The following is a 27,379-nucleotide window of genomic DNA, read 5'->3' on the forward strand; positions in this document are numbered from 1 at the left end:
TTTACGGGTCCTGCATTTACCTTCCGTATGTACATTTCTGTATCTCGACAATGAATGCAAGTGGACATTCAAGTGTTTGATATAAGTTCATTACTGAATCTCCTTTATTAAAACGGGGCACTCTTCTTTCCCTGTTGCAGACACAGCTGTATGAGATGTATCTCCATCAGTGCGTCTCCGAACAGGACATGAGCGAAAACTGACCAGCAGCAGAACTTTGGAAAGAGCCTCCCTTGAGTGAATAAAATGGTGAGATTTCTAACTCTGCTTTCCCGTCACTGCATGGACATGTTGGGCCGAAGGGCCTGTTTCCATGTTGTAAACTTCTATGATTCTATGATTCTACCTGTGACCAATAAAGTTTATAGCAGAAATAAAGCAGCTACTTGCAGCTGCCTCGGACAACCCATGGAGCCGGTTACCACATATCCACCAGTCTGTTGTATCTGCTACTCCCAGCCTTCCCTTAGTCTGCTTCCAATGCTCCATCCGACACACTCTTCCTCCTCCCTGTATCCCCACTGCTTTGAACTCAAGAATCGTCGCACTGTCTCCAAGTTCTAATTCATTGTTCTCAGATATTGGAAACAGTGGGACTCTTTACCGCGTTCACTCAATCTCTGCCTCCGACAATCTATTCAGTTATATAATACAAGTTTAGCCTCATTCAATTACTACACCTTGATTCATGGTCTCATTGTCTCACCTTTTGAAAGCTATGTAGTGTTTTGCTTTATACCGGTCAGAAATTTCACTTCGGGTTCCTCAATAGATGACTTGGGCCTTGTGTTGCAAAACCCCCGTACAGTGAGTCAACCACATGATTCAGTCACGTAATCCCAAATCCTGGGAATCATTCCTCTCGGATTTCTTGGTCATTCTCCACACATTGATGTGGACCATTTGATTTTTGGTTCTGAAAGCAAGATAATTATTCCGATTAATTAGAACTTCTCATCCAGTCGCCTGCAACTGGTTGAATTAAATCGGGATTCAAAAGGACTTTCTGAGGAACTATACTGATCCAGATGTGCTTTTAATTGTGTAATTGAGATAATAACACGTGCACTATTTGTATTCAGACATGAAGAGGCGCCTATTTCCAAAAAAATCATTTTAAAACTGCATGCTGCTTAGTTCTGGTAACAAAGTGATGTTTGTTCCGGTAACAGTTTGGTTCGGTTCTGGTAAGACCGTGACACAGTTCAGGTAAAAAAAAACAATTTCTATATTCTTGTAACAAAGTGTGGTTAGTCCTAGCAACAGAGTACAGTTCGATATTGGTAACAGTGCAGTTTAGCTATGTAATAGTGAGTGGTTCAGGTCTGGTAAGACGGCTGCAGCTCGCCACAGGTAATAGAATATGGTTCAGTTCTGGTGACAATGTTATTCCTGGTAAGATCGTAGCTCAATTCTGTAACAAACTACTGTTCAGTTCTGTAACAGAGAGCAGTACTGGTAACAAAATGCAGTTTAGTTGCTATTATTCATGGTGATTAAATAGGTACATAGTAATTGCTGGAAGAAAAAAACCAAGGTCAATCTCGTTCGTCATCTACCATCCTGGCAGTCGTATCATACAACGATAATGGAATATTTGACTAATCAGGGCATTCATTATCTGTCAATTAGTTTACAACAGACTCAGACATGAGGCGAGGGAAACCCTAATGGTGATAAACAATGGGAACCATAGGTCTAACGTCAACTCTCCCTTCCAAGCATGCTACACTTACCACACGTCCTGTCTCAAATAATTCATATCCTGCATCCCAAAATATTATTTTCTGTATAACGACTTGCCTTAGGCATGATAAATGGTATCGGGTTCCACTCTCATTTTTCGGAACCAAGGGTCTGCCCAGGCTTACACGTGCAGTGCTTCTGCCTCTGCGTGTGGGGATAATGGAGCGGTAATGATTGGTGTCCGGCCACCAGCAATGTAAATGTACATCCCACCAGAATTGATGCAAAGTACAGAGAACTAACTGAGTTTTACAATGATTCACAGTCATTTCAGAGCTCGGTTAGAACATTTAATCCAATCCTCGCACTGAATATAGTTTTCCATTTAGCAGTCAATGAAGTTTGATTTTCATAATATTATAGGTAAGTGACTGATTTATTGCAGGAATATATTATTAACAGATCAGCTGATGAAGACAACGGCAAACTCAGCCAGGCGAACTCTAAACTCTGGGCTCTGTGCCACCGCAGTGTTGAGTTAACTGATCTCAGCCATGGATGGGAGCACGGACTGAAGGAATTGGCCTTGGAGCCCAAGACTGTCGAGAATTGCCCCGGAGTTCGTGTTGCTCAGGGGTATCCGATGATTGCCGCTGTTTGTGTTTCGGGTAACGAGAGTATCAGATCAAATGCTGATTTTTGCACTAATTGCCTGAAATCTCACCCCGAGACTGAGCAGTTGGGCGCAGTATTGGGAGTGCAACTGTCGGTTGTGATATTACTTGTAAAGACGGCAGGACAAACCTGGTCATTAACTTCAAGGGAATCTGTTTAATCTCCTATAATTAACGAATTTATACTGAGGTCGGTGAGTGTATGGAATGGACGGCGGGCAGGGGGCGTCTTATGATCAAATCCAAGAGTTGGATAACTATCTGGGTAGAAATTGAATGCAGGAGAATGAGGGGTGATATGGGAGATGAGATTTCACAGACACAATTTCACATCAAATGGGCCGCAAGGGTCATTTTCTGACCTGTACCATTCAATGCTCCTGCAGGAAATAATCTGTCCACAGCAACATTAAAAAAGGATGAGGAGATCACAGAGATATTGTAGATAGAGAGTGGGTTCGGTGAGCTGGCAGAAAAGAGGGGTGGGGTGCTAACAGAGAGAAACGGGGCGGGGAGGTAACAGAGAGGAAAGGGGCGGGGAGCTAACAGAGAGGAGAGGGACGGGGAGATAACAGAGATGAGAGCGGCGGGGAGATAGCAGAGAAGAGAGGGGCGGGGAGATAGCAGAGAGCAGAGTGGCGGGGAGACAACCGAGAAGAGAGGGGCCGGGAGATAGCAGAGAGGAGGGGGCGTGTAGATAGCAGAGAAGAGAGGGGCGGGGAGATAGCAGAGAGGAGAGGGGCGGCGAGATAACAGAGATGAGTGGGGCGGGGAGATAACAGAAAGGAGTGTGGTGGGGAGATAACAGAGAGGAGAGGGACGGGGAGATAACAGAGAGGAGAGGGGCGGGGAGATAGCAAAGAGGCGAGGGGCGGGGAGATAGCAGAGAGCAGAGGGGGGGGGGAGACAACCGAAAAGAGAGGGGCGGGGAGATAGCAGAGAGGAGAGGGCGGGTAGATAGCAGAGAAGAGAGGGGCGGGGAGATAGCAGAGAGGAGAGGGGCGGGGAGATAACAGAGAGGAGTGGGGCGGGGAGATAACAGAGAGTAGAGGAGCCCGGAGCTCGCAGAGAAGTAGGGGGGCGGATTCATGGAGATGGCAGAGAATGAGGGGAACGGGGAGCTGGCAGAGTATAAGGGGGAATCGGTCATCTGGCAGAGAATGAGGGGGATCAGAGTAGCTGGTGAAGAATGAGTTGGAGTAGGGGGTGGGAAGAGAATAAGGAGGGGGGGTGGTGTTGGTGCGAGGACCTGGCAGACGATGAGAGGGAGTCGCGGAGCTGGCAAAGGTAATGACGAATTAGGTAAGAGGATTGGTAATTTTTTTTTAGCAAGGGTTGGGGGAGAGTTACACAGTTTGTAGCAGGAGATTCCAGAACTGTCCTCGTAGGTTGAAAGGTAGCAAATGTAATCCCTCTTTTAGGAAAGAGGGGAGAGAGAAAATAGATAACTATAGGGCAGTTAGTCTGAGATCAGTAATAGGGAAAATGCTAGAATCTATTTTTAAGGAACGAGTAACAGGGCACTTAGAAAATCATAATATGATTACGCAGAGTCAACGCAGCTTTATGGAAGGAAAATCGTATTTCACATAGCTATTGGAGTTTTTTGAGCGTGTAACTAATACGGTAGACAAGGCGAAACCAGTGGATTTGGATGTTCAAAATACATTCGATAAGGTGCAACACGAGAGGCTGTTAAACATGATAGCATGATTAAGGCTCGTGGGGTTGGGGGTAATATGTTAGAATGGATTGAGGATTGGTTAACGGACAGAAAACACAGAGCATAAAGAAACGGATCATTTTGAGGTTGGCAGCCTATAATTGGGGAGTGGTGCAAGGATCAGTGCTTGGGCCTCAGCTGTTTACAATCTATATTAATAACTTAGATGAGGGGACAGAGCATAATGTATCCAAGTTTGCTGACGATACAAATCTGGGTGGGAAAGTAAGCAATGAGGATGATGCAAAGAGGTTACAAAGGGATATAGACAGGTTAAGTGAGTCGGCATGGTGGCAGATTGAGTATAATGCGAGGAAATGTGAAAATACCCATTTTGTTACGAAGAATACAAAAACAGAAATGTTGGTGTTCATAGAGATTTGCATGTTCTTGTCCACGAATCACAGGAAATTAACCTTCAGGCACAGCAAGCGATTAGGAAGGTAAATGGCATGTTAGCCCCTTTTGCAAAGGGGTTGGAGTATAAGACTAAACAGGTCTTGCTGCAATCATATAGGGCTCTGGTGAGACCAAACCTGGAGTACTGTGTACAGTTTTGGTATCTTTCCCTAATGAAGGACATACTTGCCTTCGAGGGGGTGCAACGAAGGCTCCTGGTTGTCCTGTGAGGAGAGGATGAGTAAAATGGGCCAATAGTCTCTGGAGTTTAGAAGAATGAGAGGTGATCTCATTGAAACGTTCACAATTCTTAATGGGCTTGACTGTATGTAAATGCTGAGAGGCTCTTTCGCACGGCTGGAGAGACTAGACCTAGAGTTCATAGTCTCAGCATAAGAGGTCGGCTACTTAGGACCGAGGTGAGGAAACATTTCTTCACTCAGAGGGTTGTGAAACTTGGAGATTATCTATTCCAGAGGGCTGTGGATGCTCAGTCGTTGAGTATATTCAAGATTGTGATCGATAGATCTTTAGACACAAGGATATTGGGATCGGGTGGGAAATTTGAGTCGAGGTAGAAGATCAGCTCTGAGGTTAATGAATGGTGGAGCAGGCTCGCGAGGCCGTATGAGCTACTCCTGCTCTTACTTCTTGAGTTCTTATGTTTCTACCAAAATCTATCATTTCACAATTCTCTGCGTTAAATTTCATCTGCCGTGTGTCTGCCCCATTTCACCAGTCTGCCTGTGTCCTCCTGTTACTATCCTCCTCATTGATTACTACATTTCCGAGTTTCGTGTCATCTGCAAACTTTGAAATTATACTCTGTATACTCAAGCCCAGGTCATTAATATATATCGAAATGAGCAATGGTCCTAATACCGACCGCTGGGGAACACCACTGTATACTTCCCTTCAGTCTGAAAAACAACTGTTCACCACTACTCTCTGCTTTCTGTTCTTTAGCTAATTTTGCATACATGCTGCCCGTATCCCTTTAATCCCATGGGCTTTAATTTTGTTAACAAGTCTATTGTGTGGCATTTTATCAAATGTCTTTTGCAAGTCCATATACATAACATCAGCCGCTCTACCCTCATCAACACTCTCCATTTATTTATCAAAGGTTTCTACTTGTTCCGGAGAAGGACTCACCTCTAGTATAAGCGAAGGGGATCCACTAGCGCCGGAGAGGTAAGGTCAGCCCTTGCACAAGTGTAATGTACAACCAGTGCCACAGTATTACGGTCACTCCTAGCTTAACTGTATGTGGACCACTAGTACTGGAGCAGAACTGTTACCTATCGTGTAAATGTAGGATAACACGAGTACCAGAGGAGCACTGTCACCGCTAGTTTAACTGTATGTGGACCACTAGTACCGGAGTAGTACTGTTACCCATCATGTAAGTGTAGGGTTTCCACCAGTACTGGAGGAACACGGTCACCTCTAGTGTATGTGTGTGGTTTTCACCAGTACCGGAGGAGCACGGTCACCTCTGGTGTACGTATAGATTTACCACAAGAACAGAAGGAGCACGGTCACCTCCAGTGTATGTATAGGGTTATCAAAAGTACTGAACGAACACGGTCACCTCTAGTGTATATGTAGGGTTTCCACCAGTACACAAGGAGCACGGTCACCTCTAGTGTATGTGTAGGTATGACTCATACTGGAGGAGGACCATCATCACTCGTGTAAGTGTAGGTACCACTTATACTGGAGGAGGATCATCAACTCTAGTGTATGCATAGGGGTATCACGAGTACAGAAGGATCACTGTCACCTGTGGTGTAAGTGTACGTACCACTTATACTGTAGGAGGACCATCGCTCTATTGTATGAATAGAAGTATCACTAGTACCGGAGGAGCACGGTCACTACTATTGTAATTGTGGGGTACCACTCGTACTGGAGAAGCGCGATCACCACTCGTGCAAATGCAGGGGCATGAGCAGTGCCGGAGGGGCACGGTCACCACAAGTCGGCAGAGGGAGGGGAAGAATTAATAAGCACAAATTAAATTGACTGTGCAGCAATGTGCACAGCATCCAAAACAAAATGCGGGATCTGGAAGCAATAATTCATAACGAGGAGTCAGATGTGGGAGGAATAACTGAAACATAGCTACATAGGGAACCGGACTGGCAGTTAAATATTGCAGAATATTATATATTTAGAAAGGGTAGAGATGGTAGAAGTTTGCGTGTAGCTCATTATAGACACCATTTCGGCAATAGAGAAAAGGGACATAAGTAACATTACGATAGAAACAGAATCAATATGGATTGAGACAACGGATAAGAAGGGGTCGATCATGTTAATAGGTATATTCTACAAACCGCCTAATAGTGGAATGGGAGTGGAGGTTGAAATGTCTAATGTATCACAGACAGAGCACTGTTACCTGTGGTGTAAGTGTCGGTTTCCACTTGTACCATCTCTAGCGTAATTGCAAGGGTACCACTCGTACCGAAGGAGACCCGTCACTTCAACTGTAACAAACGGAAACCATTGGTACCGGAGGAGAACCGTCACCTCTACTGCAATATACGGGAACCATTGGTACCGGAGGAGATGGGTCACCTCTATTCTAATATACGGGGACCGCTGGTGCTGGAGGACACGCGTCACCTCTGTTGCCATATACGGGAACCACTGGTAGCGGAGGAGTATTGTCATCTCTAGTGTAACTGTAGGGCACATATACTACTGGAGGAGAGCTTTCACCTCGAGTGTAATTTTAGGGGTACCACAAGTACTGGAGAATGGGGCTACTTCTGGTGCACATGCAGGGGTATTACTACCACAGGACTACCAGGTTCACCATTGGTGTAAGTGTAGATTTACCACTAATAAGGGAGGAACGCGATAATCCCTAGTGTAAGTGTAGTGTACCATTAGTACCGGGGGAGAATGTTGAGCTCTCATGTAAGTTTAGGGGCACCACTAGCAGAGAAGCATAACAGTCACACCTGCTGCAAATGTAGGGATACCACGATTACCGGAGGAGCGCGGTCACCTCCAATGTTAGTGTAATGTGCAAGGACACGAGAACGGTAGAAGAACTGTTACCTACCTGTTAGTGTACTTGCACCACTAGTACCAGGGGAACACGGTCACCTCCAGCATAACTGTAGTGTTCCTCTAATACTGGGGGAGCACGGTCGCCACTTGGGCAAATGTAGGGTACCACTAGCGCCACTATTACCGGAGCAGCATGGCCACGACTCCTACAAGTGTAGCGCGCCACTAGTATTGAAGGAGCACGATCACTAGTCGTGTAAGTGTAGTGGTACCAGACGTATCGGAATAACAAGACACCAATCGTTTAAGTATGGCGGTACTACGAGTACCGGAGGATATCTGTCACTTCTAATTTAAGTGTAAGGACACCACTGGTATCAGAGGAGCATGTTCACTTCTCGTATAAGTGTGGGGTGCCAATAGTACCGCAGAAGCACTCGTACCTCTAATGTAAATGTACAGGAACTACTCGTACCGGAGAGGAATTGTTACTTCTAGTCTAAGTGTAGACGTACCACTAGTACCGGGGGAACACTGTCACCACAGTGTAAGTGCTTGATACAAATAGTACCGGAGCATCAAGTCATCTCTCGTATAAGTGTAAGTTATCAGGCGGAGCAGAGGAGCACGGTCACATCGAGTATAAATGTGGACTACCACTAGTACCAAAGGAGCACGGTCACATCGAGTGTAAGTGTAGAGGCACCATTAGGACAGGAGAACCATGTTTATCTCTAGTGTAAGTTTAGGGTAACATTAATACCGGAGGAGTGCGGTCAGGTCCAATGCTGCAAATTTTCAGCATTAAATTTTGCGTCTGTACCAATGGAGTTGGGGCACTTGGAGTGAATCAAAGGCAGGGTCAGGGCGATCACTTCAAGGGTAGCTGCCTCCACCAGTCCTGTAGGAATAGCGTGAAGACCGTTACTCGGAGATTCCACTTTCCATTCTTAAAGAATGTTTTAATGGTGTGATTTTTTTTAAACTACCCAATAACAATTTCAACTATTTCTCTGAATTCGATGTATCAGGCAAAAAACAATTTACCTGCGGTCTATTTGTTAAATGACTGTAACTAATGCTGATTATGGTGCAACCTGTTTAACTCCCTGGACGATTGATGTGTGTATAAATGTAGGGATCCCTTCCATTGCCTCAGCCGTGCACTAGTCAGAGGCATTTCACATTCGAGAGAACTTAACCATTCTCAATGAAAATGAGTCAACCAACTATTCTGCTGATAAAGGAGATTTACTACCCGATTCTCGCAGCCGTTGGTGTTCCCGGTGAGCCTGGTGGTTGTTAATCGGTGTTAACTGTCTCACTGTTCTTAACGTATGTTGGATATGGTGACGTATTTCGCGGATGTCAGCAATACACAGGTGGTCGTTACTGGAACCAACTCTTGAACCCGGGCTTCGCAATTTCTGCGTTCCCCTCAATCTGATCATTTTACTGATGTTCCAATGTTATTGAAGCTGCAAAACAAGCGTTTTAGCGGATTAACGTAACGTTTCGTCACCCCGTGCAAAGTGAGCTCTGCAGCAGCTCATTACACTGTGTGGGTTGGTTTCTCAGGTCGTGACTTAAATATTAATCCTGCTCTCACACTGTTCCGTGTTGATAATCACATAGAATGGAGTAAAATGCTTTCAGCAGGTATATGCATACATATTTCAATCAAACAGTGGACAATTATTTCTCTCCTCTCTCTTTCTTACAGCGAACTTGGTGACAATTGTGATTCTCTCACGACGAAACTGCGGTCTTTCCAAGTGTATTTCTCTCTACATGGTGGCCATGGCAACAGCGGATCTACTGGTCATGATCATCAATATAATAGTTTATTATATTTTCAGTTATCACTTCCCACTTTCATTCCTCTCCCAAACTCCCGTGTGTAAGTTCATTCTATACATGGCCACTGTCAACCTGGATTTGTCTGTTTGGTTCACCGTCTCCTTCACATTTGACCGTTTTGTCGCTCTCTGCTGCCATAAGTTTAAAACAAGGTATTGCACAGAAAGAACTGCGGCCGCGGTTATAACAACATTCTCTGTCCTGATCTTTTTAAAGCACATCCCCCTTTTGTTTGCATTTGAAACTCAGCAAATAATTAACAAAGTGCAGTGGGGCTGCCGGTCAAGAGTGGCTTTTTTTTCCTCACCTCCAGGTGAAGCGTACGTCTGGTTTCAAATAATCTCGATCGTTTGTCTTCCATTTACGTTAATTGCCTTGTTTAATTCTTTGACCATCAGACGGATTTTAGTTGCCAGCAGATCCCGAAGGGGACTCCGGGATCACAGCAGTGAGAATCAGTGTGATCCAGAGATGGAGAACCGAAGGAAATCTATCATTTTACTCTTCACTATATCCGGCAGTTTTCTACTGTTGTGGCTGACACATATCGTGAGTTTTCTAACAACAGGACTGTTAAACACCACTAATTACCGAGGCGACCGCACAAACCCAGGGTATATCGCCACCGAAGCCGGAGCTATGTTGAAGCATTTGAGTTCCTGCCCAAACACGTGTATTTATGCAGCGACCCAGAGGAAATTCAGAGAAGAACTGAAGAAAATGCTGAAATCTCCCTGGACACTGATTCTAAGATTGGTTAGAACACGAACGCCGAACTAGCCCTCGCTTTGGAACTTTCGAATTTAGTTTTAGCACCAATTCCATCTTAGACTGGCAATCTCTCTCCTTACAGCTACATAAAAATGGTTCTTGTAAAAACTCACAGGTCCGTGACTATATTTCCCGCCCTTTGAAGCATTTAGCGCCAACATCGACTGTCGGTTTCTCCAGTTTCTACAGTTCATTGGCCGAGTGACTCCTGCCAAATAAGGACATACCAATAAATTATGAAACGTGTCAGTGATAAAGTGAACTTTAATAGTCGAATAGAATATTCGAACACGGGATAATATCACTGTGCGAGGAATGTAATTCAATTCTACAGTGTAATTGACAGGGAAATCCACACGTTTAGGTAAAGATTCGATCTTTTCGAACTCCTGGTAAATTTCCTTTTCCTCGGAGGTTTGATGAACACGGTGCTTGGACTGATGTCAGCTGCACCGGCCGCTTCATCCCTTCTCCAGGGAATAAGGAGCGGAGCCGCTGTCTCATTAACAGTCTTACGAGGTTTCACCATTTTTGCGTGTTAACAATTGTTGCCTTATTTTACCTGCTTATTTCGGACATCTCGATTAATGAGAAAAAGCTGCAGGCTGTCCAGCAACATTAACAATAGAATCGTTTCTTGTTGTTACTCAATGTATCTGACTTATTAATCTGAATCAGTGACCGGATAAAACTGGTAAATTATTGTATGATCTAAGAATTGAAAACAACACTAATAATCGGGACATGTGATGCATCGATCTGCAATCAATACGCTCAGATATTGGAATAGAATAATCCGCTCTGTGTGTTGGTGCACAGACGGTAACATATAATACCCCCTACCCTTTTACAAATTGGTGTTTTGCGGGCATCCCAGTGCAAGGCTGTGTATCGGAGCTCCGTCAGGTAGCACTGCAACTGGGGTTTGAGAGCGTTGCTCGGTGCAAAGGCATCAGATGACGAATTAAGCCAATTAACTAGCAATTTGTCCGCCCGCCAGTTTCTGTACCTCGGATGAAACTGTTTCCCAATTTATCCTGCAGTGTATGGTTTACAGATTGGAAGATGTCGAGCAGAGGCTGCGCCTGGGACTGGTTAAATCCACTGTTCACACTGCAGGGTGTGTAAGATAATCAGAGGAGATGTCTCTGACTGCTTCCACTGTTCTATTCAGTATACCCGGTTGCACATGGAATACAGCCAGCGCTGTGTCCGCTCGATCTTTATTCACTCTGTGATTGATGGGCACCACAGATATTGATTGATGTGCTGGAAATACGCAGCATCCGTGGAGAGAGAAACAGAATCAATATTTCAGGTCGATAACAAAATCTATTCTTTCACAATTTCTTAGCCTCAGTAAGAGATTTCAATAATGCTGGGAATGTATTTCATAATCAGGTCGAAAGACTTGAATAGTTGGGTGTAATACGGACGAAGTTCCCCATCGTGTATCTACAAATCGGAACACGATGATAGTGTTCGATGTGTTTTTGTAACACTGGAGAATGTTGTGTGGTTGTTGATGACGCAGACTGTTGGCGGAGAATTACAGATCGCCACCTTGAGTCTAACGGCTGCCCTTTACATCGGAACCTGCCACTTGTTCCACTCAGTGTTTGGAAATTCCAAAGAGATCTTTACCTCGGTCAGAATTAAACACACTTTACGTTATATTAAAGGGACGAAAATCAATGCCCACCGCTGATGTCCAGCATTCCAATAAGCGCTCAAAATATTAAATAGTAAATATAAATATTAGCGATTTATTTGTTATCCTTGAACAGTAAAAGTAAAATCAAACTGCTGAACAAACAAATTTCAAAGAGTGGACGATGCATGACCAGAATATAATTGGTGACACGTCACAGAATCGATTCAAACTTGCACCAATTAGCTATTAGTTTCAGAGCTGTGACGAATCAGATCCACTGATGAAACACCTCCCATGTCATCCGGGACCACCGCCGACAGACTGTGGCCTCTTCACCATGGACCGGAGGAAGTGAGTCCGCGGTTTGATTGGAAAAAAAACAGGAAATGCTGCAGCAGGTCAATGTCTGTGTCAGAAAGTTTCGGCTTTCTCAGTGATCAGCTGTTATTTCGCCCAAGCCCGTCATTCCGCCCGACCATCAAGTTAGGGGAGTAATACCCAACACCAAGCCCGTCAGCCCCACCAAAAGATCAGTTCTCTCTACAACTCTTCAAGTAAAATAAGAATCGAATAGAATTGGAACAAATGTCACTGGGCAAAGAAAATCAGACATTAAGTCTGTTCCCAGCAACATCGACGTGCAATAAGGCCTAAAATGCCGGATAACACACTGGATTTGAATAAATTTGATTTGATTTTGTTTTATTTTATCTTGTTTTATTTAATTTAGTTAACTTTGATTTATTTTATTTTATTTTTATGTATTTTAATAACTTTCCAATTTTATTTTCAAACTGGCTTTAAGCTGTTCTCCTGATTTCCGACTCTGTTGAATTCAGATGCAGTGATTTACATTAATCACAACAGTGGATCTCCCGGGTCATTGCTCATAGCGAGTTGCAGGGTGGTGTGTAAGTTTAACAAATGCTGCACTCAGAAAGGGGAGAGACTGATTGTGGGAAACGATTTGGGATCTTGAAGTAACTTTGGGAGATGTGGCCCACAGTGAAGTGCTCAGACTGCAGAGAAAGACACAAAGTCCCGTGAACCTTCCGGGAGGCCTTTCTCACCTATAACCACTCACAGTCAGTAAAGCCTAATCGTGTTTTCATTTGCTGTGAGTGGTTCAAATGAAGCGCATCACTCGCTATATTCAATCATCACAGCGCATTACTAAAGATAAAACATTTATAAAAATTGAAATAATCCTAGAATAGAGACGAAACATTCCCAGAAGTTTAGCAATTGCCTGTGAGAAATCACTCCAGTACTTTCACCGCTAACCTTGCTTCTCTCCCTGGAGCCGGTACTTAAATTCTGCAGCATTTTCACAATCAAAATTCTCAGCCAATTAGCAGACTCGCAGAATGCACCAGATCAGTTTGAGTCTATCACGGTGGAATACAACTCCTAAAATGCAGCAGTGTCTCAGTGCGATTCATTCCTTTGACTATCAATTCAGTAATGCAGCATAACCCTTCCCTAAGTACAGGGCAGGGAAGGCGTGCCTGACAAACAGCAAACTGTACAGCCTTCTGTGAGTGACAATGCTCTCAATCAGAGAAATATTAATAGTTTTAAAGACAAATTCCAATTTTCCGAGTGCACAAACAACAAAGATTAATTTGAATAGAAACAAAATATGCCAGGCTCTCTTACAGGTGTCAGATGCACCTCGCTAACTTTTCCGGACTGCATTGAACGAGGTTTAATGGTCAGGTGATAAATGCAAAAAAAAAATCCCTCCATTTTTAATCTTTTTAGAGTTGAGAGAGAGTAGTCTGTTCACTGTATCTTCCGAACATTAAAAATCATAGTCGCATAATCTGCTACAGCACTGGAGGAGGCCGTTCGGCCCATCGTGCCTGTGGCTGTTCTTTGAAAGAGCTATCCCATTAGTCCCATTCTCCTGCTCTTTCCCCTTTACCCCTTTAAAATTTCCCCCTGCAAGTATTTATCCAATTCCCTTGTGAAAGTTATTTTTCAATCCGTTTCCCTTTCAGGGCAGAACATTCTCTCATTAGAAATCTGCGTATTTTTTTTTTTCTCTCATGTCGCATCTGGCTCTTCAGCCGATCACCTTAAATATGTGTCCTGTGGTTACCTACCCTTTCTGGCACAACGAGGGAGGAGGATCTGTTTCTGGGGAATGAGGCGAGAAGCAAGTTTCAATCTGGGAGCATTTAGTGAACAGTGATCAGGCTATCATAAGGTTTCGATTAGCTATGGAAAAGGTCAAGGAACAATCTGGAGTAAAAATACTTAATTGAAGGAGGGCCATTTCAGTAGGTTGAGAAGGAATCTGGCCCGGGTAAATTGGAATCAAAGATTGGCAGGCAAAACTGTATTCGAATAATCGGCTGCCTTTAAAGAGGAGATGATTAGGCTACAGTCTTATTACATTCCCACGAGGGGGAAAGGGAGGGCAACCAAAACCAGAGCTCCCTGGATGACGAAAGAGATGGAGAGTTAGAAGAAGCGGAAAAAGGCGGGGGGTGGGGGGATGACACATGTCAGATTGATAATACAAGTGAGAACGTGGCTGAATATTGAAAGGTCAGAACGGAATTGAAAAAGGAAATAGGACGGGCACAGCGAGAGTTTAAGAATAGACTGGTGGCCAACATAAACGGGAATTCAAAAATCTTCTCCAGGCATCGAAATAGAAGACGGGTAGTAAGAGGAGGGGTGAGGCTGATTCGGGACCAAAAAGGAGACCTACGCATGGAAGCAGAGGGCAAGACTGAGGTATTAAATGAACACATTAAAGCTGTCTTTACAAAGGAAGAAGATGCTGCCGAACTGACATTAAAAGAGGAGGTATTGAGATACTGGAAGGGCTAAAATTTGATAAAGAGGTGGTATTAGAAAGGCTGAATGTACTTAAAGTAGATAAGTCGTCCGGTCAGGAACGATTGCATCTAGGTTGCTGAGGGAAGTAAGCATGGAAATTGCGGAGGTACTGGCCATAAACTTCAAGTCATTCTTCGGCATGAGGGTGGTGGCAGAGGACTGGAGAATTGCACATATTACACCCTTGTTCAAAAAAGGGTCCAAGGATAAACCCAGCAACGACAGACCAGTCAGTTTTACCTTGGTGGTGGGGAAGTTTTTAGAAACGATAATCCGGTACAATACTTAATCAGTCACTTGGGCAAGTGTGGTGTAATTAAGGAAAGCCAGCACGGATTTGTTAATGACAAATTGAGTTAACTAACTTGATTGATTTATTTGGTGAGGTAACAGAGAGGGTTGATGAGGGGAATTCGGTTGATGTGGTACCGGAGGAGCACTGTCAGCAATATTGTTAGAGTAGAGGTAACACTAGTTCTAGAGGAGCACTGTCGACCATATTTTAAGTGTAGGGCTATTATTAGTACCGGAGGAACACAGTCACCACGTGTGTAAATTTGGGATACCGTTGGAACCAGAGTTTAAGTAGGTGCAAGTGTAAGTGTAGTGTAGTACTAGTACCAGAGGAGCACGGTTGCCTCCAATGAACCTGTAGCGTTACTACCAGTACAGCAGAAGCTCAGTCATCACTAGTGTAATTGTAGGGTACGAGTGGGATGGATAGATTTTTGACGTTCTACCTCAATGGAGGTGGACCATCACCTCCAATGTAAGTGTAGATTACCACCAGTACCAGAGCAGTTCCTCAAGGCAGTGTCCGAGGCCCAACCATCTTCAACTGCTTCATCAATGACCTTCCATCCATCATAAGGTCAGAAATGAGGATGTTCGCTTATGATTGCATAGTATTCAGTTCCATTCGCAACCCCTCAAATAATGAAGAAGTCCGAGCCCGCATGCAGCAAGACCAGGGCAACATCCAGGCTTGGGCTCATAAGTGGCAAGTAACATTCGGGCCTGATAACTGCCAGGCAATGAACATCTCCAACAAGAGATAGTCTAACCACCTCCCCTTGACATTCAACGGCATTACCATCGCCGAATCACCCACCATCTACATCCTGGGTGTCACCAATCACCAGAAACTTAATTAGACCGGCCATATAAATACTGTGGCTAAAAGAGCAGGTCAGAGGCTGGGTATTCTGCGGCGAGTGACTCACGTCCAAACTCCCCAAAGCCTTTCCAACATCTACAAGGCACAAGTCAGGAGTGTGATGGAATACTCTCCACTTGCTTGGATGAGTGCAGCTCCAACAACACTCAAGAAGCTCGACACCATCCAAGATAAAGCAGAACGCTTGATTGGCACCCCATCCACCACCCGAAACATTCACTCCCTTCACCACCGGCGCACCGTGGCTGCGGTGTGCACCGTCCACAGGATGCACTGCAGCAACTCGCCAAGGCTTCTTCGACAGCACCTCCCAAACCCGCGGCCTCTACCACCTAGAAGGACAACATCAGCAGTCATATAAGAACAACACCACCTGCACGTTCCCCTCCAAGTCACACACCATCCCAACTTGGAAATATATCGCCGTTCCTTCATCGTCTCTGGGTCAAAATTCTGGAACTCCGTTCCTAACAGCACTGTGGGAGAACCGTCACCAAACGGACTGCAGCAGTTCAAGAAGGCTGCTCACCTCCACATTCTCAAGGGCAATTAGGGATGCGAAATAAATGCTGGCCTCGCCAGCGACGCCCACATCCCATGAACGAATAAAAAATAAGTACTGCACCTCTCGTTTAAGTGTAATGTACCATTAGTACCAGGGGATCACTGACATCCCGAGCATAAGTGTAGCGTAAAAATACTGCCGAAGTTGCAACGTCACCACTACTGTGAGTGTAGGCTACTGGAGGAGCACAGTCATCCCTATGGCAAGTGTAGGAGTACCACTAGTACTGGAGGAGCACGGTTACCTTATTGTAAGTGTAGGGGTATCACTAGCACTGGAGGAGCACAGCCACCCCTAATGTAAGTGAAGGGGTACCAATAGTACTGGAGGAGCATGGTCACCCGTATTGTAAGTGCAGGGGTGGCACTTGCACTGGTGGAGCACGGTCACCCCAATTGCAAATGTAGGGGTAACATTGGTACTGGAGGAGCACGGTCACCCCTATTGCAAATGTAGGGGTAACATTAGTACTGGAGGAGCACGGTCACCCCTATGGCAAGTGTCGGGTTAACATAAGTAATTGAGGAGCACTGTCACCTCTATGGCAATGTAGGGTGCCACATGTTCTGGAGGAGCACGGTCACATGAACCCACGATCCCGGTTGAGGCCATCCTCATGGGTGCGGAACTTGGCTATCAATTTCTGCTCGACGATTTTGCGTTGTCGTGTGTCTCGAAGGCCGCCTTGGAGTACGCTGACCCGAAGGTCGGTGGCTGAATGTCCCTGACTGCTGAAGTGTTCCCCGACTGGGAGGGAACCCTCCTGTCTGGCGATTGTTGCGTGGTGTCCGTTCATCCGTTGTCGCAGTGGTGTCTGCATGGTCTCGCCAATGTACCATGCTCTGGGGCATCCTTTCCTGCAAAGTATGAGGTAGACAACGTTGGCCGAGTAACAGGAGTATGAACCATGCACCTGGTGGGTGGTGTCCTCTCGTGTGATGGTGATATCTGTGTCGATGATCTGGCATGTCTTGCAGAGGTTGCCGTGGCAGGGTTGCGTGGTGTGGTGGGCGCTGTTCTCCTGAAAGCTGGGTAATTTGCTGCGAACGATAGTCTGTTTGACGTTGGGTGACTGTTTAAAGGCGAGTAGTGGAGGTGTGGGGTTGGCCATAGCGAGGTGTTTGTCGTCATTTATGACATGTTGAAGGCTGCGGAGAACATGGCGTAGTTTCTCCGCTCCGGGGAAGTACTGGACGACAAAGGGTACTCTGTTGGTTGCGTCCCGTGTTAGTCTCCTGAGGAGGTCTATGCGATTTTTTGCTGTGGCCCGTCGGAACTGTCGATCGATGAGTCGAGCGTCATATCCCGTTCTTACTAGGGCGTCTTTCAGCGTCTGTAGGTGTCCATCGCGTTCCTCCTCGTCTGAGCAGACCCTGTGTATTCGCAGGGCCTGTCCATAGGGGATGGCCTCTTTGACGTGGTTAGGGTGGAAGCTGGAAAAGTGGAGCATCGTGAGGTTGTCCGTGGGCTTGCGGTAGAGTGAGGTGTTGAGGTGCCCGTCTTTGATGGAGATTCGTGTGTCCAAGAAAGAAACTGATTCTGAGGAGTAGTCCATGGTGAGCTTGATGGTGGGATGGAACTTGTTGATGTTATCGTGTAGTCTCTTTAGTGATTCCTTGCCGTGGGTCCATAGAAAGAAAATGTCGTCGATGTATCTGGTGTATAGTGTTGGTTGGAGGTCTTGTGCAGTGAAGAAGTCCTGCTCGAACTTGTGCATGAAAATGTTAGCGTATTGGGGTGCGAATTTGGTCCCCATGGCTGTTCCGTGTGTTTGGGTAAAGAACTGGTTATCGAAGGTGAAGACATTGTGATCCAGGATGAAGCGGATGAGTTGTAGGATGGCTTCCGGAGATTGGCTGTTGTTGGTGTTGAGTATTGATGCTGTCGCAGCGATGCCGTCATCGTGGGGGAAACTGGTGTATAGTGCCGAGACGTCCATCGTGGTGAGAAGTGTTCCTGGTTCAACTGGTCCGTGGGTACTGAGTTTTTGTAGGAAGTCTGTAGTGTCACGACAGAAGCTGGGGGTTCCCTGTACGATGGGTTTCAGGATGCCCTCGATGTATCCAGAGAGGTTCTCACACAGGGTTCCGTTGCCTGATACGATGGGACGTCCGGGTGTGTTGGCTTTGTGTATCTTTGGGAGGCAGTAGAAGTCTCCCACGCGGGGATTACGTGGGATGAGAATGCGTAGGATGCTTTGAAGGTCTGGATCGAAGGTCTTGATCAGTTTGTTGAGCTGGTGGGTGTGTTCTTTGGTCGGATCTGCGGGTAACCGCCTGTAGTGTTCCTGGTTGTCCAGTTGTCGGTATGCTTCTTTGCAATAGTCTGTTCTGTTCTGTATGACTATGGCTCCTCCTTTGTCCGCTGGTTTGATGACGATGTTGCGGTTGGTCTTGAGAGCGTTGATGGCGTTGCGTTGTGCTCGGGTGACATTCTGGACTGTCTTCTGAGTGCGGCTGATGAATCTGGCATTGACGCATTTCCTGACAGCTTGAGCATACATGCCAAGCTGAGGGCAGCGACCCTCCAGAGGAGTCCAATGTGACTCTTTCCTCTTCGGTTGCTGTACCGCGGATCCCTCTGTTTGCTGTTCTGGATCATTGATTGCTACATTGGGTTCGCTGTTGAAATCTTGGGGTTTGTGGTAGAATTCCCGGAGCCTCATTCTCCTCATGAATTCCTCTGTGTCTGCCGCGAGGCTAACGGGGTCCATTTTGGTAGTTTGGCAGAAATTGAGCACTCGGCTGAGAACTTCGATTTCGTCTGGTTGAAGGATGTGGTCGGACAAATTGACGATAGACTTCCCTGTGGTTGCAACCGTGGTACCAGGGGAAGCTTGGGCGATGCTGGTGGTGATGCCGAGTTTCTCAAGCTTCCTGCTCTTGGCTTTCATGTAGGCAGCGTAGTTTTGTTGCCTCGTCTGCTTGGCGGTATCTCGTAGCTGGTCTGCTGTGTCCTGAGTACAGGTTGAGAGTATGGACTCTATCTTAGTTTCGAGGTTGCGGCGTCTGCTGTAGAGTTGGTGTACGAGATGGTTGCGGAGTGTGCGAGAGGTACGACGGCAGAGTCTCTCAGCATAATCCGAGTTGTATGTCGACCTGAGTGGGTTCGTGATCTGGAGTCCTTTCGGTATCTTGTCTGCTTTCTTGCAGCTCTGTAAAAACTTGATGTCTGTGTCTATATGCGCGATCTTCTTGGATATCCTTTCCACTGTGAGCCGGCAGTTTGTGATGTCGATGGTAGCCATGATGTGGAAATGCCGGTGATGGACTGGGGTTGACAATTGTAAACAATTATACAACACCAAGTTATAGTCCAACGATTTTATTTGAAATCTACAAGCTTTCGGTGGCTTCCTCCTTCCTCAGGTAAATGTCAGGAACTCCTCAAAGCCTACGCATTTATAAATCACAGAACAATATATGGTGATTCGAGACAGCCTTTGCAACTGCCCGTTGCCAATGCAATCACCGTGTTGAGACAGAGAGGTGTTACCTACAGAAACCCCGAATATACATTCAACAAAAAAAAACTGGAGAAAAAAACGCAGAGAGAGAGGCAGAAACAAGTCTGAGGGACGTTTTAATTCAGGTGTATAAACATATGACGGGACGAGATAGAGTAGATAGGAAGGACCTATTTCCCTTATCACATCGGCCAATAAACAGGGTGCATAGATTTAATATAATTGGTAGAAGGATTAGAGGGGAGCTGAGGAGATTTGTTTTCACGCAAAGGATGATTGGGGTCTGGAACTCACTGCCTGAAAGGGTGGTGGAGGCAGAAACCGTCATCACATATAAAAAGTGCTTGGATATGAATTTGACGTGCCACAACCTACAAGGCTACGGGCCAAGTGCTTGCAAGTGGGATGAGGCATGATAGCTCTTTTTCGGCCGGCACAGACACGATGGGACGAATGGTCTTCTTCTGCACTGTAAATTTGTACGATTCTATGATTTATCCTAGCAGTAATTTTAATGGAATGTATTGTAGTGATTGTCCCTACTTTAAAAAATCAAAAGCTGGCCACCCAGTTGGATGCACTCTACTGAAGTGCAAAGAGAGGACTTCTCATTTTGTTGTGTTGAACTGGCCCGGACACAGCAACTGTCGCACAGAATCTCCTGTGTTGGGAATTCATGTATTTTCCAAAGTTGTGGAGGTCCTGCCCGAGGAAAGCTGGGTTTTGTTGCACTGACGGATATATGCCGAGGAACCAGGTGAGTTCTTGGTTTCCTCCTTTAACTGGTCATTGTGGAATTGTCTGGGGTTTTCCCTCAGAGTGTCTCTGTAGGGTTGAATGTTGCCTGATTCAGTTCGTGAACTGTCTTACATTGAAACCATTTCGGATAAAAGTGAATTAAATTTACTAAACCCTCGAAGAGGTTATACTCAAACTATTCCTTGCCAAACCATCAAGGAAGAAGCCAGGTCACTGCTGTGAGCCCGGATTCCCCTGCGGGCTCTACTGGTCACAATAATCCATCTGATGGTCAAAGAATTAACAAGGCAATAAAAGTAAAAGGAAGCCAAACGCGCCAGGTGCCGTGAAACCAGCAATACGCTGTAACTAGAGGTGAGGAGAGAACAGCCTCAATTATTTCAATTCGTTCATGGGATATGGGCGTCGCTGCCGAGGCCAACATTTATTGCCCATCCTTAATTCCCTTGAGAAGGTGGTGGTGAGCCGCCTCCTTGAACCGCTGCAGTCTGTGTGGTGAAGGTTGTCCCACAGTGCAGTTCGGAAGTGAGTTCCAGGATTTTGACACAGCGTCGATGAGGGAACGGTAATATATTTGTGACTTGGAGGGGAACGTGCAGGTGGTGTTGTTACCCGGCAGCCCCACTACACTTTGTTAATTATTCGTTCAGGTGCAAATAAAAACAAAGCGGTGATGTCCTTTAAAATGTAAGAACAGAGACCGTTGTTATAACCGTGGCCGCAGTTCTCTAGTGCAATACCTGGTTTTAAACTTCTGGCAACAAAGAGGGACAAAACGGTCAAATATGAAGGAGACGGTAAAGCAAACGGACAAATCGAGGGTGACAGTGGCCATGCATAGAATGAACGTACAGGGAGTGTGGGAGAGGAAAGAAATTGGGAAGTGATAACCGAAAATATGATACACTATTATATTGATGACCATGACCAGTAGATCCGCTGTTGCCATGGCCACCATGTAGACAGAGATACACTTGGAAAGGCCGCAGTTTCCTCGTGAGAGAATCACAATTGTCATCAAGTTCGCTGTGGGAAAGAGAGAGGAGATAAATAATATTCCAGTGTCGGATTGAAATACGGCATGCAGTATATGGAGATACCCGTTGAAAGCAGTTTACTTCACTCAGTGAGATTATTAACACGGAGAAGTGTGAGGACAGGATTAATATTGGAGCCATTACCAGGGCAAGCTACCCACACATGCTAATGAGCTGTTGCAGCGCTCACTCTGCACGGGGTGAGAAGGCGGTCCGGAAATCCACTGAAATCCGTGCGTTAGAGCTGCAAAGAATATTGTAACATCTGTAAAATGATCAGATTAATGGAAACGCAGAAAGGGCAGAATAACTATTCACAAATTGGTCCCGGTCAATGTCGATTGTGTAATGCTGACATCCGCGGGAAACACATTCCCTTTTTCAACATGCAGTAAGAACAGTGAGACAATTAACAAATACACTCAGGGAAATTGTTTTCTTCTCTGATATGACAGATTTAGATAGAAACATTGAAATTGTTCTTTGTCAGTGGGGTAACATGGTTCAGTTTTATGAATACAATTGAATTTGGGTTTTAATCAGCGTGCCCAGTCCTGCACCTGTGAGTAACCTTATTTAAAATCACTGAAAATGACGTTTCAGCGACATTGAACCACTCATCAGATTCTTTGGTCTACATTCGTAAGTTTCTTAGTAAATTAAATATATTTTTGACAAATAAAACTTTTAAAACGTGCCTACTGGTGCCTGAGCGCCTATGAAATTAATCACAATTTGAAGAGCCTTCTCGAACCAGTGCAAGTTGCAGAATCTCGCAATTTTGACGTGGCCAGTTTTGTGGGCAGGACCTGATCCTTGCGATTCGAATCTTGAACCAACGGAAAAGATCGCGGATAACACGAACGTAATTGATTTCGGGCGTAACTCACACGGTCAAACTTCCCTGATCTTTTCCGCTGGTTCTTCCAATTGAAGGGGAATCTGGAGGCAAAACTAACGGAAACAGTCGGAAGCCAGACCCCGTGCCTCGTCTGGCCCCAGAAGTGGACGCATAGAAATTCATACCCTGAATATAGCGTGAGGTGTTTAATTTGTAGTAAGATTATTCCATTGGGCTGCAGTATTACTATTTTACAGCCTTACTTTTAAGCTAAAATACACTGGAATGTAGGAATGAATGGACCGGGAAAGGCAATTGGGTTCTATCTGACCGGCCCAGAATGTAGAAAGTGTCACATCCCATAATATATTTCATACTGCTCTTTCATTTTACCCCAGGCTTATGAACGAACTGATCCATCAGCCCGCACTGCTTCTCACGGTGCTCCATTCTGTACAATCCACACATTCTTTGTGAAGAACTTAAATCGAATCTCTCTTTAACCCTCCCTATTCCAACTGTGAGTCTGTGGCCTCTTGTTGTACACACTGAGACGATATTAAACATGCAGCACTTTATCTTTTCTTCTACCTACATGTTTCGGAACCGAAGAACCTAAGAAATAGGAGCAGGAGTAGGCCCCTCAGAATCTTATATGTTTCAATGAGATCGCCTCTCATTCAGCTAAGCTCCAGAGAGTATAGGCCCATTCTACTTAAAACCTACTCATTGGCTACAGGTTCGGGAACGCCTCCATTTTAAAATTATTGTCTTTGTTTTCAAATCCGTCCATGGCTTCGCCCCTCCCTATCACTGTAACCTCCTCCAGCCCGACAACCCTCCGAAATCTCTGCGCTCCGCCAATTCTTGCCTCTTTCGCATCACCGAGTTTATTCGCTCCACCATTGGCTGCCGTGCCTTCAGCTGCCTCGACCCGAAGCTCTGGAATTCCATCCCTGAACTTCTCCGCCTCTCCACCTCTCTCTCCTCCTTTAAGACGTTGCTTAAAATCTACCTCTTTGACCTGTCCTAATACCTCCTGATGTGCGCCAGTGTCAAATGTTATTTGATAACGCTCTTGTGAAGCATCTTGGAATGTTTCACTACTTTAACGGCGCTGGATAAGTGCAATTTGTTGTTATTATTTTTGATAAAATGAGGTGTGCACCCCTTCCAGATTCTATCAGTGTGTTTAGGTTTTGATGCTCCATATATTTCCCAGGGTTCCATGTCATTGTTAACTTCTACAAGTGAACATCCTCTCCAAGTGTCAGCCATGGTTCAGTTTGGGAACACTCTTACCTCTGAGTTCGAAGGTCGTGGGTTCAGTTCCCACACAAAACAATTGAGCCCAAAATCTCGTCTGACACTCAAGTGAATTTTTGTTTGTGGGATTTTGCTGTTAGCAAATTGGCTGCTCCGTTTCGTACATTACAACATTGATGAGTCTTCATGGGCTGTAAAGTGCTTTGGGACGGTCACATCCTCAGGATGTAAAAAGCGCGATATAAATGCATGTCTTTATTTACCTATCTTTTTTCACCCAGTATCCAGTTAAAGGATCCCATGACACGGGGATCATAACAGACACACGTCGCTCCATGAACTGGCTATTGGAATAAAGCACATGTTACTGGAGGGAAAGAGAGAGTGAGTTCGTCAGAGACAGGCGGAGAAATGGAGGCAGAGTGAAGAAGGGAGGTGGAGATAGTGAGAGGTTATGTACGTGTCTGATTCTATCCATTTCCTTGTGTTTCCTTTCACATCTTTGTAACATTTTAAATACAATAATCAGAACAAGTTCAACTTTATTTTCGGGGGAAATATAAAACTAATTGTAAAAATGTCGAATTTAATTTAATATACGCGGATTTCCCAACAATAAATCCCCGAGCAGGCCGGCGAGTTGCTGTTCTGGGTGATAAAGTGGAAGAGAGGTGGGCAGTCGGAGCGAACCACGCCCCCCGCGGATCCGACCTATCCTGGACCTGTCCATGGCGATTTCAACCCACGAGCAGGTCCTTCGAACTGTTCCATGTACCGGGTGGCCCAGGATCAGGAGTGTTGGGCTGAAGTGAAGCCAAGAATGTTGGAGCAATCCCTTTAAATAACAGAATATGGGCTGCAAACCTCTCACACTCCAGATATCTGTGATACACGGGTTCCTCCAGGCCGCAGAAATGACCGGCGGGCCGTTGTATCAGTGTAGCGGCTCCAAACAGCCATTGCCCCGGGCAGCGCTCTCCACCCCAGGTCCCCAATGGTTCGGGGAAGATACAGAACTGGAATAAGCAGACATGAGGTGCATTTTCTGCAGCACCCGGTTGCATTTGGGTTCTAAGGGGCAAAGTAGGAGGAGGAGAAGAATGAGATGTTCGGCCTGACGGGCGACTTTTGGAAAGAGTGCAGGGCCAGTGTGGCTGTGCAGGGGGTGGGGAATCGAGGACAAAGGAACATTTTGGGCCTTTGAGGTGAGCTCTGTGGTGTAACTCTCGCCCCTCTGAGTCAGAAGGTCGCTGGTTCAAGCCCCACTCCAGGGACGGAATAAACAATCCAGGCTGACTCTCCCATTGCTGCGCTGTCAGAGGTGCTTTATTTCGGATGTAAAGTTGTACCGCGCCCAATGGCGCTCTTGCAAAGAGAGTAGGGGAGTTGTTATGAGGTGCGGTGTCCAAGGGGTAGGGCGTCGGCCTTGTCTAACTGAAGATCATGTGTTTGATCCCCGTACCTGCTTTAAGCTTTCAATCTTTATTGAAACGATTTTCCTGAAGCAACTTAATAGCTCTTGCCGCCTCAGCTGAAAAGTCAAACACCCCGTGTAAATTTAGAATATTGAACAACTAACTATTGATAATTCGCAACCATCCTATTATATATCTCAATCAATTGACATTCCCAAACCCTAACTGTTCCTGATGTTTGCAATCCCTGACTTTCCTAATCCATTATATGTCCCAGTAAATTAACTTTCCAAATCCATTGATAGATCTCAGTCTTTTGACATTCCCAATCTATTGATATATTCCGTTCTATTGCATTTCCCAATCCATCGATAGATTCCAGTCAATTGACTTTCCCAATCCATTGATACGTCCCAATCCACTGACTTTCCCAATTCGTTGAACTTTCAGACGGACATTGATGAGGTTCCACAGAGCAGGCTCGAGACTAAGGTCAGAGCATGTGGAGTCAGGGGACAATTACCTGAACAGATAGCAAACTGATTACAAAACAGAAAACAAAGAGTTGGGATTAAAGGTAGTTAATGAAACTGGGGGAAGGTGGAAAGTGATGTTCCACAAGGATCCGTGCTGGGACTACTGTTGTTCATCTTTTACAACAGGATTCATTGAACTTGATAATCGGAAGTAAAATATCAAAATTTGCGGCTGACAGCAAAATGAGTGGAGGGGGTGGCGGTGGGTAGATTGGGGGATAGTTAATATTGAGGAAGACGGCAACAAAAATACAAGAAGACGTTAACAAAGTTGCAGAATTGAAATGTAAATGGCCAATGAATTTCAAAATTAATAAGTGTGAGGTGTTGTGTTTTAGTTGGAGACGTGAGGAGGCCACCTACTCCTGCAGAGAAGTTCCGCTAAAAATGTTTAGAAAATTAGTCGGACCACACTTAAGAGTACTGAACACAGTTCTGGTCTCCATTTTGCAAAAATGATATAGAGACACTTGTTATGGTGCAAAAAAAACGAGGATGATACCAAGACTGAAAAGTTATATCCAGCAGGAAAAACTGAAGTGGCTGGGTCTCTTTTCTCTACAAAAGTGAAGGATGAGGGGTGACCTAACAGTGGTCTTTAGAATTATGAAAGGGTTTGAGCGGATAGGCATGGAGAAAATATTTCCGATTGTGGGAGCATCCAAAACTAGGGGTCATAAAAATAAGATAGTCATTAATAAATCCAATAGGGAATTCGGGGGAAACTTCTTCAGAAGTTAGAATGTGGAACTTGCTCCCACATGGAGCAGTTGAAGCGAATAGCATAGATACATTTAAGGAGACGCTAAATAACCACCGACTACCCGTCACGGCCCTCGCTCCGTGTGGGAGAAGGTGAATTCAGATATCAACATTGAAAAATGGTTAACAGCTGGAGTGCTATGTCCGGAGACAGTAAGGACACGAGGAGGCAGCGCAGTGGCCCAGCGGTAAGTCCTCACTATTGTAAAATGAATAAACGTGCGTTCGCCCCTGATCGCGCCTCTGTTCGTTTTGAATGTTTCAGATGATATTTAAGCTGCACCCCCACCAAGGCAAATGTTTCCTTCTCAAAACCGAAGGAAGTACTCCAGGTCGGGTCTGACCAACGCTCTTTCCAACTGAAACATAACTTACTCCCCATTGTATTCCAGTCCGCTTGAGAAAAATGCCAACATTCCATTTGCCTTTTTGACTGGGCCACTAGCAATTTACTCAACAAACATTAAATCGAATGGGATCCTGCAGGCCACTCACGGCGTTTATTTTTAGTGAATTGTAGTCGTGTAGAGTGTATTATTAAGTCAGATTTCCATTGTGAGATTTCACTAACAGCACAAGTCTGTGTTTTATTATTACAGGTCTAAGATAGTGGCTGATAGATTCCGAATTAAAGTATTATCTAATCCACTGAAACTGTTGAAATGTAGCTGAGATAAGCACCAGCAGTTTAATTACCATTTTCGTGTTGAAAATTCTCTGGCAAACATAAAGAGGCCCCAGGAACATCCAGGAGCTGAGTGTGTGCGAGACAGTACTGTTACTCCCCTAGAGAATGTAAAAAAATGACAAGCTGTTTCCCCTTGTCGAGAACAGTAGAACCAGAGAACACAACGCTTGAAAGGGTTAAATTGAAAACTAATCGGCGGAAACAATATTTCAGTGAGCGA

At 45.2% G+C, this 27,379-nt stretch overlaps 1 protein-coding gene across 1 annotated transcript; it reads left to right on the top strand.

Annotated features, from left to right (window-relative positions):
- Positions 1–8,725: 8,725 nt before the first annotated feature.
- Positions 8,726–10,149, top strand: LOC137313885 (probable G-protein coupled receptor 139). Its single transcript, XM_067979622.1, has 2 exons — positions 8,726–8,795; positions 9,233–10,149. Exons 1-2 carry the CDS (start codon positions 8,726–8,728, stop codon positions 10,147–10,149), a joined length of 987 nt encoding a protein of 328 aa, XP_067835723.1.
- The last annotated feature ends 17,230 nt before the right edge of the window (positions 10,150–27,379 follow it).

The sequence above is a fragment of the Heptranchias perlo genome, unplaced genomic scaffold (assembly GCF_035084215.1).
Source record: "Heptranchias perlo isolate sHepPer1 unplaced genomic scaffold, sHepPer1.hap1 HAP1_SCAFFOLD_49, whole genome shotgun sequence".
Classification (NCBI taxonomy): Eukaryota; Metazoa; Chordata; class Chondrichthyes; order Hexanchiformes; family Hexanchidae; genus Heptranchias; species Heptranchias perlo.